Source organism: Peromyscus eremicus, chromosome 19 (assembly GCF_949786415.1).
Source record: "Peromyscus eremicus chromosome 19, PerEre_H2_v1, whole genome shotgun sequence".
NCBI classification, from domain to species: domain Eukaryota; kingdom Metazoa; phylum Chordata; class Mammalia; order Rodentia; family Cricetidae; genus Peromyscus; species Peromyscus eremicus.
Window position 1 is genome coordinate 10,194,826 of NC_081435.1, and position 19,128 is coordinate 10,213,953.

The window sequence follows — 19,128 nt, forward strand, 5'->3', positions numbered from 1 at the left end:
GGCTATTTCCATTTCCTGGTTGTTGTGAATAGATCAGCAATAAACATGAATGGGAAGGATCTCCATAGTAGGATAGAGAGTCCTTTGGAACAAGGCACAGGAATGGTATAAATGGGTCATATGGTCAGTCTATTTCTAGATTTTTGAGAAACTTCTATCCCAATCTTCACAGGGGCTGCACCAGTTCACACTCTAACCGATGGGAAATGAGTGGGAACTTTTGTGATGTGTATTTATCTCCCCCACAACCACTGTAGGTCCATAATAGTCCTAAGAAATGGTGGAACTGAATTCTAAAAACACAGCAAAGACAATAATTTCTGAAAAAAACTGAAGTGAATTGTTTACCTGTTCCCAGACTGTTCTCAAAACCTTAATGAAAACCATTCTGAACAGATTTAAGTCACCACTGTCGATAAAGGTTAGACTGATATTTTTTAGCTTTTCAGACACCCTGCTGTGACAAAACTCACTCTGCCTATGCAGAACGAAATTACCCATAGAAGCTGTAAGTCTGGCAGCCTTCCAATTATTGACAAAAACAGGCAGAGAGCCAGATTTGATCTATGTTTATAATTTTTCACACCTACTCTACTCTATTACTTTCATTTTATTATAGAAAGTTTCAAATAAACAAAAAAGAGAGAATACCTTATGCTACCATTGAGCATTAATAGATGTTAACATTTTACTGTATTTAGTTCATCTATTTTAACTGCTGAATGATCAGAAAGAATTTACATTATTACAAGAGTTCTTTTCATAATCAAGCATATATGATACATATGTGTGTGTATATAAATATGTATTGTGACCTACCCTAGCAAACCTTATATTAATTCTCTAATAATCCTGTTTAAACTTCCCTGAAAGTCCCCATAACTACTACCAAAGCAGCTTTGTTGAGCCAGGAATCTAATAAACATAAAACTGCACTTTATTTTTTTTTTCATCTAAGGCAGAGATGCATCTTTTGGATATCGTTGTGTATGACACTAACTCATTAAGGCATCATCTCATTTTGAGAAACATGAAACACTCTATCCCTGGAAAGTTAGTACAGATGTAAAACAAACTTTATGAACTGGCCACAAATTTACTCTGTAGCGAAGGACGATGACGACAGAATGTCAGGATTACAGGCCTTCACCACCGGCTGGGTTCACACAGCACTGTAGTTGAAAGCCCCTCATCGGTTCTATATAAGAGAACGTGTAGGGCTGGGGAGGATAATTTTGACCCATATTGAAGTCAGAGGTTCACATATGTCAAAATAGCATATTCTCAAAGGTTCCTCCAAACTGTAAGCACTCTGCAAATGAACTTAGATGAGCAGTGAATTCTGTTAGTTATGCCAACAGAATGCAAGCTCTGTAAAAATCTATTACCCTTACGGATTGTGTGTGTGTGTGTGTGTGTGTGTGTGTGTGTGTGTGTGTGTGTGTGTGTGTCTTCCAAGAAAGGGCTATGTTATCCCAAGTGCTGAGCAAATGCAGAAATGTCACCCTTTAAGGTAACATTCTGGGGTTTAGAAGAAAGTCCCTTCACCAGAATTCTGATCCCGTTGTCGAACTTGGTCAGCTCACTCGGGAAACTCCAACTCAAAAATACCCTCTGCCCCCTGCCAAATTTCATGAAATTTCTATGAAATGAAACTCACATACATAGTCACTAACACTGAGGGGTGACTTGGAATGTGTGGAGATGGACAGATGCAAATTGTGTAACAGTTACACCACAATGAGGAAGGGACCACCACGAGGAGACCACTTGAAAGAGCTGGGAACACGTGAAGAGGGGGAAGACGAGCTACGCAGTCTGTTTGAAGGTATCTTCTCTCCTCAGCGTCAGGGCACAGGAGCAGTGCTGAGGCAGGAAAGCATCTGGGCCTAGGATTCAGGGAATTCCTGAAAGGAAAGGGAATGAAAGGATGAGCAGACACTGCAGCACACAGCTCCAAGCCCAGCTCTAGGGGGGCTGTGGCAAGGAGGCGCTAAGTTCAAGGCCAGCTTGAGCTATGTAAAGACACTTTGCCTTAAAACTTAAGTGCTAGTTGGAAATGGGAACGAAAGTAGCACACATGTGCAAACACATATATGCACTACATACGAAGTAAACAATTGCCCTTCCTCCCTTGCAATGGTCGAATTTCAAATGCTCATCAGGCAGTTAACAGTCAGTGGCCTCCATATTGGACAGAGCGGTGACTATCTCTGCGTTGTTGAAACTTAGACAGCACTGAGAAAATGAAAAGACAAGGAAAGAGGCCAATGAAGAGAAAGGATGACTTGTAAGCACCCGCCTCACTTTGCTTGATGGAGCTCCTCTCCTATTGGGACTGCCACTACTCAGAAAGATTGGGGCTCCACCCTAACTCCTCCCCCAAAAAGCTGCTAGATAAGTTGCTGTCCCCCAAACCATCTGGTTGGTTGGGATTGTTGGAACAAGGCCTTGAGTTAGGGTGGAGCCAGGGATGGGCTCAGGGAAAGATAATTCAATGGATGAAGGAGGTCCATGCACTCCCTGGCACCAAGCCCAGAATTCCAGATGGATAGACCAGATGGATAGGCTGTCGCTGACAGCCTACAAGAGTCAGTCCTCCAGCCTTCAGTGCCCAGTGAGTGTTCTGTCGATACTGGCCACGTGATCCAACAACAAATGCGTTGTTCAAACTAAATCATAGTTTGGAGTGTCATAGATGGATACTCACATTCTCATTTACTAATGAGGAATTTTGTCTGCTCCTCTCTTACGTTGTTTATTTACACCAACCAATCCCTACCACAAGCATTTTTACTAACTGCACACACAGGCTCCCTTTATCCACCCCTCTGAGTGCTACAATGAGTTATGTGACATTTCAAACCACTGTCAAGTAACTGTTGCCACATACCCAGAGCAAAATGACAACATTCTGTAGACTGGCCCCCAGAGAGCTCTCTCTGTTCTGGGATATGTTTAGCATTCTCTGACAATAATCTACATATTATCACACAGGTCTTGTTTCAGCGTGCCATAGCAAATGCTGGTGATATCCAGCTCCAACAGGGTTCCTGAGACAGTATTTAAGAGAAGATATCCCAAGAGAGTTTCTGAACGTTGCCTTGTATGGGTCAACGTTCTTGCTAACCTCAGGCTCTTGCAGCTCTGCGTGTGTGGGCAGCCTTTCCCTGTGTTCTAATTGGCTCAGTGTGCAGTCTTGGCTTTGTGCTTGGGAATCGTCACTGACTTTTAACCCACCTCACCTGGAGTGCATCTGCTGTTTTCTCATTAGTATTTCAACACCGGACCTCAACAGGATTTTAACTGGGGGCTGTGGTTGTTTCCTTTACATCTACCTGGGCTAAATTTTCAAGTTTGCTTTACTGTATTTTCAAAGGATGGACTCTGAAAGAGGAGAAAATTGAAGACGGAGAAAAAAATATCCATAGAGAGAAAGTTGAGGCCTCCCGGGACTTAAACAGGTCACTGAAAGGAATTACACAGAGAACCAAATGATTGTAAGGGTTATGTCTTATCTGTTCAGAAATGCTTTTAAAAAAAAAGTCGTCACTAATCATTAGCAATTTTTTCTTTTAAGAGCTTAGGAAATAGCTGTACCTTTCCTAACATCTACTAAAATGAAAAGCTTATGATTTTCTCCTGTGACCTGAAGGTTTGGCTCTGAACAGAAGCTGTACAAGCCTATGAACGTACACCGACACTCCAGATACACTCGTCTTCGCAATCTGACGAGGAGCTAACTTCCTAGCAGCTGAGGAGCCCTCAGCATGAACAGGAGCCCCCGTGCTTTGGCCATTTTGACTGTCTGTCACCAAAAGCCTTCAGTAGAGGAGAGGCACATCCTACCCCCATAGAGAGCAGCTTTCCAGCTGGCAGAAGGGTGTGTCCCTGAGTTTTTACCTGGGAGCAATGATGATCTTGTCAAGCATTTCACTGAGACCAGCCCAAGTTTTTAGGGTGGGGATCCAGACTGGTTATACGTACCTTCCCTCCTTCTCCCAGTGGAAGGCAGAAACACCTCAAAGCCTGCATGTAAGAACATCTACTAGGAAATTATTTTAATCAGACACCAGCTGAGTGGGAGAAAGGAAAAGAGCAGAGAAGAACAAACAAAACTCCCTTGGTCGTGGATGTAACAGAAGCCAGCGGCAGCGATGGACTGGCACTCCTTCAGAACAGCTGCCGTGCTGCTCACTTTCCTGGTAAGTGGATTCTGCTGAAAGCCACGCTTCACCCTCTAGCCTCAGCATAACCGAGAAGGCCTTTTCAGAGAATGTTATTTGCAGGCACTTCTCTGCTAAACCATTAAAAGTTTATGTTAATGACAAGGTGGTTTTTTACGAACTGGGATTTTAAGTGGTGTTTCTCTCTTTAATTGAAGACTCCAGATCATATTAATGCCGCAGAGTCCACTCATCATACCACGTCTCTGGCATCCCAGATACTGATTGGTCACTCTGGGAAAATATTGAACCGAAAAAAGTCCTAAAGTTGCTGTATTTGCTTGTTCAAATTCTCATTGGCGGGGATGGGGCTTTTGAACTAAATATTCCAGGTGTGTCTGGGTTTTCAGTCTAAACACTTTCCCCTTCTTTGGGTGTTTTGATTGACAGACTGATGGCATGTTTTAAAGCCACGAAAGACTTCATAGACATTAGGGTTGCAGCTGTTGTGATGAGCCTCACCGTCTTGGCACTCTCTTCCCTTCCAGATGTTGTCAGACTCCATCCAACTAACACCCAAAACCCTACGCTGTTTGCAACTTGAATTAAAATGTCATTGCTAATGTCAAAAACTGCAGGTACAGGAGATTTGTAACTAATAGAGCAGGTGAGGGAATGAGCATAATTAAGGGGTAAACGTAATTATTGATGTGGCACAGAAGCTGCACATCTGATGCTCAGACCATGCAGTGCAACGATTTATTGTCGCCCCTCTATGGGTCATTCGTTTTCTCTTTGAGTTGATAAAGGTGCCACACCAATATATCAACGTTCAGCAGTAAGCTTTAAAGTCATAGTCTCTCTCAAAGTTCAAAGTAGGATAAATATAATCTTAAAAGGCAAGTGCCAGGTAAATCTCCCTCCAGCTTTGGCAGGATGTGGCTCTTATCTGTTTTTACTTGCTTAATTTTTGAACTGAAATGTTGAATTTGTATTGTAACAAGTTAGAGTTTTGGTTTCCTATATGCTGGCTAATTTGAATTCAGTTTATTTATTAAGAGGGGTCATAGGGCTGGGGATGTCGTTCAATGGTGGGACACTTGCCTAGCATACATGAGGTCCTGAGTTCACTTCCCAGAAGTGAATGATAAAAGGGCAAGGGAATTGTGAGCAGTGACATGTAGTTATAAATGACTCTCACGGGCTTTAGTTCTCAGCTGCCCTTCAAATGTGACTTTTATTCTATAGGCTTTTTAGTGGATTTTTAGGTTCAGTTAATGTCACAACCTGGACTATGGCAAAGATCAATGAGTATTATATACAGATCATTTGACCACAGGAATGTTTGTCTATTGCTAAATAATCAAATACTTTAATTTTTAATTTCATATAAATTTGGCTTATTGTAGCATTTCCATTCATTAATGCAGTTCCAACAACTGTGTGCTTTTATTGAATTTACAAGTAATTCTTTATTTATTGATTATTTCTAATTAATTGCATCTTATGAAATTCCTCCAAACAGCTATTTCCTGGTTAGTCATTCATCAGTAAAATACATCATTTTATCAAAGTTCTCATGGAACTGTCAGCCTGGAGAGAGAAACTTCTGGGGATTTGTACTTTACTCTCTAAGCTTGGATAGTGTGTGTGTGTGTGTGTGTGTGTGTGTGTGTGTGTGTCTGCGTGTCTGTGTCTGTGAATTAGTTTTGGGAAGAGGGGGAGTCTGTGACCATATATACTGTGGAATCTAGCACAAATTTCTCAGATGCCTTACAGTATTTATCTGTTTTCACTTACATGTATGTACGTGTGAGTCTGTGTAAATGTATGCAACAAGTGTGTGGGTTCCCTGGAGCTGGAATTATAGGCAACGGTGAGTCAATGAATGTGGGTGCTAAGAACTGATCTCAGGTCCTCAGGAAGAGCAGTGTGTGCCCTTTACCACTGTGCCAGCCCATCTTTAGAAAGCTTTACTATAATGAATTAAAACACTTTATTTTCAGGTTAATATGGCGTTTTTGGTAAGATGTTTCACTTTTGAAGGTTTTGAAGGTCCTATTTTCACTATTAATTTTAGCAGATGACTTGCAATCCCATCTTCTGTCTCTAGTCTCACTGAGTGTGTTTTTCTTTATCAAAGGAAAAGGTTAAAAATAAGTAAAAAAAATAAAGTTTTTATAGTCTTCACTGCTCAAAGTCAATAAATGAAAATACATGGTAGGAATACATTTAGAAAAATGCAAATATACTTAAGATGTTTAAAATGATAATATTTTCATATAAAGCTATTTAGAGAGCTTAGCAACTATGTGTTGGTGGTATATTGCATGACCTGCTCAGCACATGTGGAAGTGGATGCTTTAAGCCTTGTCCAAATTAGTAAGTTAGACCACAGAGACTAAGCAGAAAAGCTGCTCCTAAAGGGACCAAGGCTGCTGCATGAGCTTTCTACCAATCCAGACTTCTACTGGACAGATGGTAGCTCACATCTGTTACAGCACTACCAGCTGAAGGCATGGGTTGACTCTTTCCCCCTCCTCTTTCTTCTCTGCCTTTTCCTCCTCCCCTTCTTCCTCTTCCTCCCCTTCCTTCTCCTATTATCTATCTATCTATCTATCTATCTATCTATCTATCTATCTATCTATCTATCATCTACTATCTATCATCTACCTATCTACCTATCTATCTATCTACCTATCTACCTATCTATCTATCTATCTATCTATCTATCTATCTATCTATCTATCTATCTATCATCTACTATCTATCATCTATCTATCTATCTATCTTTCCATCTATATATATGCAGGGAGTAGTTATAATTTTCTCCTACCAGAGAACAGTGTTATACCTGTGCATCAAACAGAAAAAAAAAATCTGGGCAGATGGATGTGACAATTATGAAAGGAAATCCTTAACCTCCATGAGAAGGAGCACAGTAAGATCTGAGAACTCTGGGGATTGCTGGGAAAATCACCTGCAAAGTCATCACGTCTGACTACTCTGCTAAACATGAGCACAAATCTGATGACATCCTTTTCTATAGAGGCACATTCTGCAGATTAAGTTCAAAGAACAGATAAAAAACTTATTTTATCTGTTAACAAAAATGATGCTAATCATAGTTTTGGATTTTTCTTCATTTTAGATTTTTGATTGAAGGTCTTACTCTACAGCCCAGGCTAGCCTGCACTCACTATGTAGCCCAGGCTGGTCTTAAGCTTCATGTTCCCCTGTCTCAACCTCCTAAATGCTTGGGTTGTAGACACGCACCACTAGACCAGGCTCTAGTTTACTCTTTTCATGATACTTTTATGAGATTACCACTTCATTCAATTAACTAACACCCAATAAACTAACCCTACAATTTGAGCTTTGTTAAACTTTTTAAGAATACAAGCAGGAGTTAAAATGGTACTCATTTATGACACAGTTGATTAACTTTCTTTATTTGAACCTGATATTGTAAGTTCTTTTATTTACATTCACTGACACCAAAAAAGAAAGTACTGAAGTTCACTGATACCAAGAAAAGTACTAAACAGCTGGCATAGACCCAACAGAAGACAATCCTGAAGGGACTCTGACACTTTCCTGTACATATATTAAATTGTTGTGCACTGCAGAGGAGAGCATTTCAGCCCAAGATTTTATAGGGAATGACATGGGTGTTTCTATTCCTCTGGTTAGTGAAACAGGAACTGTAGTTAAGCAGGATCATCTTCGCAGATGTGGTATTTGCAAAAGCTTTCTTTATTCACTGAAAATCTAGAAGTAAAATCTTCCTCTTCCTTCCACTTTCCACAAATGGGGAGTCAAATCCATCCCCACTTAATGAGGGCTGTGACAGTGTAGAAGGCATTTCAGTGACAAGAAAAGCTAACACATAAATGCTGGAGGGATGAATCAAGATGCAGCTATTGGAAGATGCTGGCAGATGATGACAAAGGACACTTGGGTCTCTGTGCATGTCATTTACTTTCTGATACTTCTCTACTGTGCGTTCAACAAAGACTCTGGTGCCGAACATCTGGTGTCATCAGAAGAGACATTGCTTAACATACAGGCAGGAAGCTTGATCTGCTAGGCATTGTGCTTAGATTTCTTCTACTCCTTCTGCTGAGTTAACACCCTCCAGGGTACTGGGTCATGCCGCCCATTCTAGTTATGCTTGGCGTGCAAACTCTTGTAATGGACCTAGACAGGTCCAACCTTTCTCATGCCAATGGCTGGTGATCCATGCTCTTAATTGCTCTATGAGCGTGGAGTACAGTCTTTTATACTTGTCTAATTAGAATCACATCCCTACAAATTAACAGCTGATTGCTGCTTGTGAAACTCTTTGACTCTAAGCCATTTGAAGGCAAGCTTCATGTCTGATTAACCTTTGGATCACTCACAGCTCTCTCAACAAAGAGACTCCATACAAGACTGAGAGCCACAGTATCTCACTCTACTGAACAGAAACACCAAAAGGGAAATTGGGGGTAGCTCAAATTTCCTTTCTCACACATAATCCAAAGAATATCCTCTCAAGGTAATCAGTGTAGAAATAATTGTGTTGCCTTTTCCTAATGTTTTGTGGTGTTGTGTTGCATCCACTTCAAATTTCATTCTAAGTTTACCAGAACTTTCAGGGTCTCAACCTTCCCAATGCTGTGATCTTTTAACGCAGTTTCTCATGTTGTGGTGACCCCCAACCATAAAATTATTCCATAGCTACTTTATAACTGTAATTTTGCTACTATTATGAATAGTAATGTGAATATCTGATATGCAGGATATCTGATATATGACCCTTGTGAAATAGTCATTGGACCCCAAAGGGGTCATGACCTACAGGTTGAGAACCACTGTTTTAGCACCATTATGCTGTCTTAGAACATTGTAGTGCACATTTCTCAGAGAAATGAACAATCGTGAATAAATATGAGAAATTCACCCACTGAGGTATAGCCAATCCCAACGTCACATCCTTTGTCAAAGAAAGACAAAAGAAAGACAAAAGAAGGATTTTGTTGTTTTGTTTTTGGTTTTGTTTGGTTGTTTTGTTTTTGTTTTGTTTTTTGGTAAAGAAACAAATTTTATTTTACTATTCTTTCTAGCTTATCCTTGTGATGTACCTAATAGCTAACAAAGACATTTTATTCAACAAATTGCCATTATCTCACTATTACTAAATACAAAAGATTTTCCTCAGCAAGAAATTACCCTTCAAGTCAAATTTTAGTATATGGAAAGGACAAATTTTAATTTTAAAAAAACTTGCTGAAATTCACTTTAACTGGATAATCATTAAAAATGTCATGAATTTGCATCCTGTGGCTTTAAAATAAATATACTTTGATTGGCTGTGGAAGCAGATGTGAAGGGAAGAGCTCATTGAGATGAGTTATTTACTGTTGTTACAGAACTTTTGGACTCCAAGAGAATTTAGTTTTCAATGTTTGTGACAAAACTGTGGCTCAGACATATTAAGTTTCCAGTGGGCAAGAGAGCAGAGTCTTTTTAAACACCTTAACAACCCATGTCTCTAGGGGGAATCTCCATAACTGTCCACATTGCACAAAATCCAGAATTGTTTCTGAGCCCAAGTTACTCCACCGTCATCAGAAAATCACCATACCTATGCCAGGGAAGAGGGCTCTGTCATTTAGAATACCTTCTCTCTGACTTTGCTTCCCCTATCAATGTATCAAAATCCCTATCCTTCCTCTCTCTACCCATCCTTCCTCTCTCTACCTACCCTTCCTCTCTCTACCCATCCTTCCTCTCTCTACCCATCCTTCCTCTCTCTACGCACCCTTCCTCTCTCTACCCATCCTTCCTCTCTCTACCCACCCTTCCTCTCTCTACCCATCCTTCCTCTCTCTACCCATCCTTCCTCTCTCTACCCATCCTTCCTCTCTCTACCCATCCTTCCTCTCTCTACCCACCCTTCCTCTCTCTACCCACCCTTCCTCTCTCTACCCATCCTTCCTCTCTCTACCCACCCTTCCTCTCTCTACCCACCCTTCCTCTCTCTACCCATCCTTCCTCTCTCTACCCACCCTTCCTCTCTCTACCCACCCTTCCTCTCTCTACCCATCCTTCCTCTCTCTACCCATCCTTCCTCTCTCTACCCACCCTTCCTCTCTCTTTGCTCTTTCCCAGCCTGTCTTCTCCTGCTCTCTCTGTCACACTTCTTTTACATGGCTTTTTTCCAATCAAAATCCCTTCTCAACCTTCAAACATAGTATCTCCCTCACCCACACAATTTTCGCTGATTCCCACACCTAAAGCTCATTTGGTTTTTCTCTTTTTTATCATCAAAATTCCTGGGAAAGTAATTTTCTGTCTTCCTTTCCTCTCCACCCCTTATTCTCTTTTGAGAGGGCTGATCTTTGTCCTGTCTACCTGAAAACATCCTCTAAAAGGACACTGAAACTCTACTATTTCCTCAAATTTCTCACAGTTCCGTTTTTTTCAGATCATCTGACTTTCGTGTCTCATCAGTCTCTCAACGTCCCTTCTTTGACAGCTGCAGATCATTTTATCTCCTCTGGTCTACATGGCACACTTTTGTTTCTGCCTTTCTTCCTTCCATCTGCCTCCCTCCCTTTTACTGTCCTTCCTCCCCCAAGCCCCCATCTCTCTTTTTCTCTCTGTGTCTCTCTCCCTCTCTCCAACCTCTTCACAACCACTACCATCACTCCCTCCCTCCCTCCCTCCCTCCCCACACCCCCACGTTGCACTTATTCCCAGTTAAACAAATGTAGGAGTTCCCTGTGCCATCCTCACCCACAGGCTGTTTCTTTACTACACCCTCCTCTAATTCTAATTCTCCCATGATTTTAACAGTTCTATGGGAGTGGATGCACCTCGACATTACATACCCAAGCTAGGGTTTTGCTCAATGGCATTCTTCCAGCACCTCAAACATTGTCCTACCTCTGGCCCTAGTCTACTCTTTAGGACTGCTAGCTCCAGGGACCCCCCCCTGCTCTTTATCTGGCATCCCATCTGCTTTCTAACCTTGCAGATCCTGTCCGTCCAGATCTTTCCCTGTGGCTCTCACTGCCTTTGCATCTACTTAGCTCTTTCTCACCTCTACTTTGATTGGTGCATAGGACCCAACAGCCTTCAGCCTGTAATTTCTAAGTCTTCCCACTGCTCCTACCGACTATTGTCCAAGTAAGCTTTCAAACCTATAATTTTAGCATACCTTTCCCATGACCAAAATACCTCAATATCCTTCTACGGTACATAAGGATTTGATATTAGGACTGGAAAGGTATTCTTGTAGAGTCTGTCTACCCACATCCCAAATGAGATAAAGCTCAGAGAATTACTATACATACATACATACACACACACACACACACACACACACACACACACACACACACACACACATATGTATATCGTTTTCTGACAACCCAATGATCTTTCCATGTCATTATTTTGTCTTTAAAAGCCTAATACTTTGTATCTGAATTTATTCTACACTCTTATTTTTAAAAAAAGGAAGAAGAAGAAGCTCTCATCAACCCACCACATTTTAAAAAGCAGACTAGGCGGTTTTTTAATTACCCATCCAATTGTGAGTCTGACACTGTGGTGAAACCTACTTGGTCTTTTGCCTAAGTTGCTTCTCATGGGAAAGAGGATGACCTGGCTTCATAAAGTTGGGAAGAGTTCTTAGTCACCTGGCCAGTTACCCAGAGCAGTAAGCCCTGGCGCTTCACTCCATGAAGGGAAACGCAGTAACAGACAGCAGATGAGTAAACAAGAGGTGTAGCTATGAAGAAATGACTTCCAAACAGACAGATGAGGCAGTCCTGCAGACCTGTCCCACCCACAAGCAAGAGCAAGAGAAGGGTGCCCAAAATACCACAAGCAGCAAGAACTCACTGGAGTAAGTGAGGTCTCTAGTCAAGCTCGGCTCTATAGACAACATTGCAGTTGTCCACCCTAACCATTAAGCTGTGTGGATTCCTTTGTTGCCTTGTATCACTGTTGTTGTTGTTGTTGCTGCTGCTGCTGCTGCTGCTGCTGCTGCTGCTGCTGCTGCTGCTGCTGTTTCTATATAACCAGTACCAGTGGGTCTGGGGAGATGGCCCAGTGGATGAGAGTAGTGCTGCTCCTCATCCATAAGGATCTGAGATTGAATCCTCAGCATCTACATAAAAAGCTTGGTGGTCACCAATGCCTGTGGTCCTACTGCTGTGGAGATGGGGACATTCCTATATCAAGGGGATAAGGCTGAGAGCATTAGATCACAACACTCAGTGTCATTTTCTCTCCTCTGCACATGTGCACAGGCATTCACCTGGACACACATGTGCTCATACACACACACACACACACACACACACACACACACACACACACACACAAACGATGATGATGATAATAATAATAATGTGAAGTTAGATCAAAATAGTAACTTTTAGTTTTCAAAGACATATTATCAATTCTTGCTAACGTTTCACTTAATAATTTATTTGAGCAAACAGACTATCTTATACTTGATTGTAAAACAAACACATATGTAGGATGAACTGTATGGGACTGCATTTGCCATAAGTTAGTAGCCAGGCCTTAGTTCCCTCCCCTGTGTAAAGGAGACAATAATAATAACGTCCATTACTGGGTTTGTAATGACGAGAATGGACAGATTTTTGTGACCACATTGTCTTATACTTAGTTATCATCCATTTAATGGCAAAAGTAATAATTACAATGACTGACATGGTATCATGGATAATAATTCTCTTCATGATACTCATGTTAATCATAAATACATGTTTGTTTGTTTGTTTGTTTAACTTTTCTGTTTTGACATTTTATTTCAAAAAATCTTCTTAGCAACTGAAATTTATATTTTCCTTAAGGATGAAACTGAAACCAGGTGTGAAAAACTAATCACTATGTTTAAAATTATTGATATTCATTTTTCAATGCACACTATAGCTAACGTCTGATTATGGGCATGGGTTTCAGACTTTGCTGTTACAAGAAAACTCAAGTAGAAGTTCCATACCTCTTATTTGAAAAGATATTTACAAAACTTAAGGGTGTACATTGGTGTTAACTGATCCTCAATGCAATTTAAAACAATGAATGCAAAAAAATGCTTAACTTTTAAATATACATTTGCCATGTCTTAAACAAATATAGACACATTACTTTGACATGTAAATATTGGTGTTTTAAGTGATGACTTTTTTAGATTTTTAGATTCAAAATAATTTAATATATCCTGATACTTCACCACCAGTTCTGTGCAATGCTCAAATCTGGAATTTAACTTAAATGGAGCTCTATTTAATAGCACATGCTTTACTGCAGAGAGAAGTTCCCTAATCAGAAAAAAAAATGGCTAAGAAACATCTACTGCCATTAACTTAGCCCGAATTTGCATTGTTTGGGTTTTTTTTAATGTGTTTTTAGTTATCTGTTAACATAGAATTAAAAACACTCATTAAACATGAACTATTATGACTGCTTTTTACAGGTGGTGCTTGAAGTTAACAGTGAATTTCAAGTCCAGGTAAGAAAAAACAAATTTATTTTTTCCATACTGAAAAATAAAAGGGCCAGGCATAAAGTGCATGCCTGTAATCCCAGCATTTCCAAGACTGAGGCATGAAGATTGTGGATTAGAAGCCAGCTTTAGCTACATTAAAAAAAAAAAAAAAAAAAAAAAACCTGTCTCAAAAATCACATAATAAACAAACAAATTAAAAATAAGAAAAAGAGGGAGAGGGAGAGTGGGACAGAGGGAGAAGACCAAAGGGAAAGATAGATTAGCAATGCCAACATATACTCAAGAAAACCCTCATTCTTCTAAACACAAAATTACTGCAATGTTATGATTGCAAATGTTAAAGTTATCAGAACTCTTAATTTTCCGCTTAAGTGTCTTCTCTTCCTGACATAATTAGTCTTCCCTCAAATCTCCAGTGGAATACCAATAATAAGTAATAGTTAATCGACACTATGTTTTACTCTCTCTATTCAAGGTAAGAGACTATAATGCCAAAAATGGTACCATTAAGTGGCACTCCAACAGAAGACAGAAACGTGAATGGATCAAGTTTGCCGCAGCTTGTCGGGAAGGTGAAGACAACTCAAAGAGAAACCCAATTGCCAAAGTAAGTGTCAACCCCAAAGCATGCATCCAAACAGCACAATGGACAGGGTCACAGTTCTGGAAGGACCCAGCTTGCATATGCTTTGTGCACACATTCTACTGAAAAGTTATGGCCTAACAGCACCTCCCTATTCAAATTACGAAAACCAAAATTCCTAAAGGGATAAACCAAGAAAGTTAGGTACTTGGGTAAACAGCTAAATATTGTCTCATCTCGTTGGCAGAAATAATGCACATGAATATTTGTTTTACTAGACTCCAAAAAGACCATGGTTTACAGATGGATTTACAGTTCAACATTTTCAGAGTGTGTGATCTCTCTGATTAGTAATCTATTAGAACTTAACTCCTATTTGTCTGTATTTATAAACATTCAAAGCATGCCTCATTCATAACGTCAAGTTCCTATCATTTTCCCTATTCTCCTTTCTTCACACACAAACTCAGGAAACTACTCTGTCCATACACACAGATTCACACCTGTAGACATATAGAGACATACACAGATACAAACACAACCATTCATACAGATAGATATGGCAACTGCCTTGTAAGATTTGCTTATATTCATACGTTTATTTGAACAAAAAAGCCAGACTTTAATCCTTTATTGAGATGGGCTCTTTACTTTCCCACTTTCAGAGTTAAAAGTTTCAAATGACTTGTTACTACAAAAATCTATTTAAATATTTTTCTGTTCTTTGTAGTTTTTAAAGTTTTTTTTTTAGTTAAAGATCAATATTATGTGATAACTGCATTATAAAACTCTCTAAGAAAGCAAGGAATAACCTACTTTAGACAAAGAGCTAGCATAGAGTCCAAAAATAATACAAAAATAAAGCTATAAATGTTTTATGATTATGGCATCTATGCATGACATCTATGAAGACTTCTTAGGGTCACATTTGATTTTTCATTGTTTGGTATACATAGAAATAGGGTTTGGCATGGTGGTGCACTCCTTTAATCCCAGCACTCAGGAGGCAGAGGCAGACAGATCTCTGTGAGTTCAAGGCCAACTTGGTTTACAAAGTGAGTTCCAGGATAGCCAGGGCTGTTACTCAGAGAAAGCTTGTCTCGAAAAAACAAAAGCAAAAATAAACAAACAAAACAAAAAAGACCTAGAAATGGAATTATTTTATTACATTGTTATTTACCATTAAAAATACAACACTGACCATGTACCTACTACTCCATTTCCATGTTTTTGACACCTCCCAAGTGATGTCACAGACAACACATTCAACAATTCCCAAAGACAACAGTTGTCATATGTCACATTTAGAAGTGGACACGGCCCCTGTAACATCTTCACCTGTCTCTTTCTGCAGATTCATTCTGACTGTGCCGCAAACCAGCAAGTGACTTACCGCATCTCTGGAGTAGGAATCGACCAGCCACCTTATGGCATCTTCATTATTAATCAGAAAACTGGCGAAATCAATATAACATCCATCGTTGATCGGGAAGTCACCCCCTTCTTCATCGTAAGTGGGCTTTGTTTCAATATCTGTATGCAGGTGTAAATGATTCTTGGAAAAATCTTAGACCATACCAGATTTGATTTCAAGAGTCCCCAAATCAGGATTTCTGAGATCTCTCTTAATTCACAGATACCCTAATAGATGAGAAAAAAATTAATACAGAAACGTTTCCCTCATATGTTAGCAAAAAAGCTAGTTAACATCAGCTCCATGACAAACTAGAGTATTTGTTTGGAAGGGCAAATCTTTAGCTTTTACTCAATCTTAAAAAAGAAAATCAGTGGAAATCAACGCTTCCTTTTAGCTCTACTGCCAAGTGATGAGCCCAGAGCTGCTTGCTATTTGTTCCATGTGAACGTACTTCATCATAACTTTACACTGTTTGAGATCATCTGAGCTCTATAGGAAATCTGAAAACTCACTCATCTTTAATCTCCCCCCACCTCTCTCTCTCTCTCTCTCTCTCTCTCTCTCTCTCTCTCTCTCTCTCTCTCTCTCTCTCTCTCTCTCTCTCTCTCTCCTCCCTCTCTCCTTGTAGAAGCTGTCACACAACTTACATAGCCTCTCTTCTAATGCTCCACCTCATTTCCCTTTAAGCAGTTCACCCTCTCCCCAACCATGCCACTTATCCCAATACCTCCCATTCATACACATAGCACTCTCTTTCTGGCTCAGATACAGTCGTAGCTGAGTCTAAAAGCATGATCAGCTTTCTGCCTTCCTGGAGCTTTCCCCAGGACATGTCTGCCACCCTATTGTTCCTTGTCTCTCGAAGAGCATTATCCTATCACCGACTTTTTCCCTTTTATTCTCCTTAGCCGGTTACTGTCTCCATTTCCATCAATCATCATGGCTAACACTTCTTAATCAAAAACTAAAAGAAAATAAGCGGGGCGGTGGTGATGTGTACCTTTAGTGCCAGCACTTAGGATGCGGAAGCAGGCAGATCTCTGTGAGTTAGAGGCCAGCCTAGTCTACAAAGCAAGTTCCAGGACAACCAGGACTACACAGAGAAACACTGTCTCAAAATAATGGTATAAAAACAATCTTTCCAATGACCTTGTAGTCTCTTCTATTAAAGCCCCATCAAAGGTCTGAGGACGTAACCCAGTGATCATCATTTGCTTATTGTGTGTAAAAGCCTAGGTTCAATTCCCAGGCCTGAAAAAAAATAATATTCCAAACTAAGTCCCTATATCCTTCAGTCCTTGCTGTATTCCTTCACACTGCTCATCTCCATCCCAGAACTACTCTAATTACTTAGCCTCCAAGTCCAAATCTTTACTCTTGACTTCTTCCCTCCAGTGCCTCCCTACAAATTCAGCAAATCAGCAAACCAGTCCACCTTAAGGCACAGTGCATTGTTACACAGAGCAGATGACCTCTGTGAAATAATACATTTTACACGTCTTCACGAGAGAAGAAGTAATAATGAAATAAACAGCCACATAACACCCCCAACACTTAAGAATGACAGGTTGATTTTAAAGTGTTCCTCTGACTCTCTGACTACATTCTCCAAGGCCCTTCCTCTGGTACTTTTTCTTGATTTTAAGCATAGAATCTGTAACATTTCATTTATCTAATGTATCAAGTTACCTTTTTAAGTAGCATTTTGTGCTCTTGTTTGCCTTTTCTTACTGGTTATATGTGTTGCACGTGTCTATATTTCAGTGGGAAATAATAATATGGTGTTCCTTAATCCTATGTGGTACCAGGGCAATATCTCCATTCTGTAAGAACTTACAAATGCATACCTCACCACAGATCCTTCTCCTTCATGTCTAGATCTATTGCCGAGCATTGAATGCACAAGGTCAAGATTTGGAGAACCCGCTGGAGCTAAAAGTTAGAATTTTGGATATAAATGACAACCCTCCTGTGTTTTCCATGACTACGTTCGTAGGACAAATAGAAGAAAATTCTAATGCAAGTGAGTCACCTACACTACTAAAGAAATTATGTGCTGATGACTAAATTACTGTTGCTAGGCAACTGGGCTGAGCTGGGTCAAGGTAAACATCAACTGGGAGAGAAACTGTAGTAAGCATTCAGAACCAACAGCTCAGTAATTCCGAAGCAAAAAGTGGGATTCACACTCATGCCTCATGGCCTAGCTCCTAGGAGAGTCGTGCAATAAATCCCAACAGGATCTACACAGTAGTGGCAGGCTCAGAGGGAAGAGAATTGATTCTCTGCCTGAGTGTGTTGAAAAGGACCCCACTCACATGTGATGCAGTTTTCTCATCTGCTGGCTTTGGCTCCAGGAACCCTAAACATAAAGAGATCTGGGGAGCTCACATCCTTTTACAAATGAAGTCTTGTTTGCATATAACTCGCATACATCCCTTTATAGATTTTAAATTATTTCTAGATGACCACAATGCCCAATGCAATGTAAGTGTCATATAAATATTTATTATCCCATGTTTCTTAGATAACAGTAACTAATGATGTGAAGGGGCCTTTATAGACTCAGCCAAGTTCTTTGAATTTTTCCCACTCGTTATGGGCTGAACTGTGGGCACGGAACCCACAGCTGCAGAGGGCCCACTTCAGTTCTGTTTGCTCTTTGTTCGTGTTACTGGGTTTTTACATTGGAAGTGTGTTATAAATGTGATTGCATGGGGCTCACTGTGAATATTTGTAGCATATCTCTCAAATGGTGAGCTGGTGCTAAGTAGGTAGCACTAAGGAATCTATTCCCCTCTAGCATTTCTCTGCAAGGGCTCTGACAATCTCAAAGCAGAGTTGCTACCCTGTGACTTCCTGAACCTACAAATTTAATTACCAAACACTCAGTCGCCTAAGTGGGACTAGATATTAGCCATTTGTACACCACTAAAAATTATTCAGGAGGTATAGATCTAAGAGGGAGAGGTGAGATGGGGAAAGAGAAAGAGAAGAGAAGGGATGGGATGCCCTGGCACACTTGCAAATTATTTTGAAAACAATTTAAAGAGTAGAGCAGAATTCCAGTAGATGAATGAATGTTTTCATGCCCACTAGTATCATTCATCAAACTACTTATTAGATTAAGAAAGAAGATAAGGACAGGGCAGTGTATGTGATTAAACAAGCATTTCCCATAAGCTCCTAGCTACACAGGACCTATACAAGAGTCAATTCCAATCTAAACAACACTGTCACTTTTTAAATGCCCAAAATGGACAATAACATTCATTAAAAGTACATTATTTGGTAGACACTCTGTCAATATTCTCATTTGCTATTGAATTCTCACATGAGTGTGGTGTTATTACAATTCTCATTTGTAACTGTGGGAAGTAAAAACAAGACCACATAGTAAAAATAAGGTCATATAGCACAGTTTGGA

The 19,128-nt window shown here is 40.1% G+C and overlaps 1 protein-coding gene across 2 annotated transcripts in view; it reads left to right on the forward strand.

The window, feature by feature from the left end:
• The first annotated feature begins 4,157 nt into the window (after positions 1-4,157).
• Positions 4,158-19,128, forward strand: part of Dsg1 (desmoglein 1) — a 32,569-nt gene continuing 17,598 nt past the window's right edge. For both annotated transcript variants that reach the window (XM_059246463.1, XM_059246465.1), the window contains exons 1-5: positions 4,158-4,205; positions 13,669-13,704; positions 14,177-14,308; positions 15,639-15,794; positions 17,580-17,724. In XM_059246463.1, the coding sequence (XP_059102446.1) occupies positions 4,158-4,205; positions 13,669-13,704; positions 14,177-14,308; positions 15,639-15,794; positions 17,580-17,724 (517 nt within the window). The remainder of the gene's footprint in view (positions 4,206-13,668; positions 13,705-14,176; positions 14,309-15,638; positions 15,795-17,579; positions 17,725-19,128) is intronic.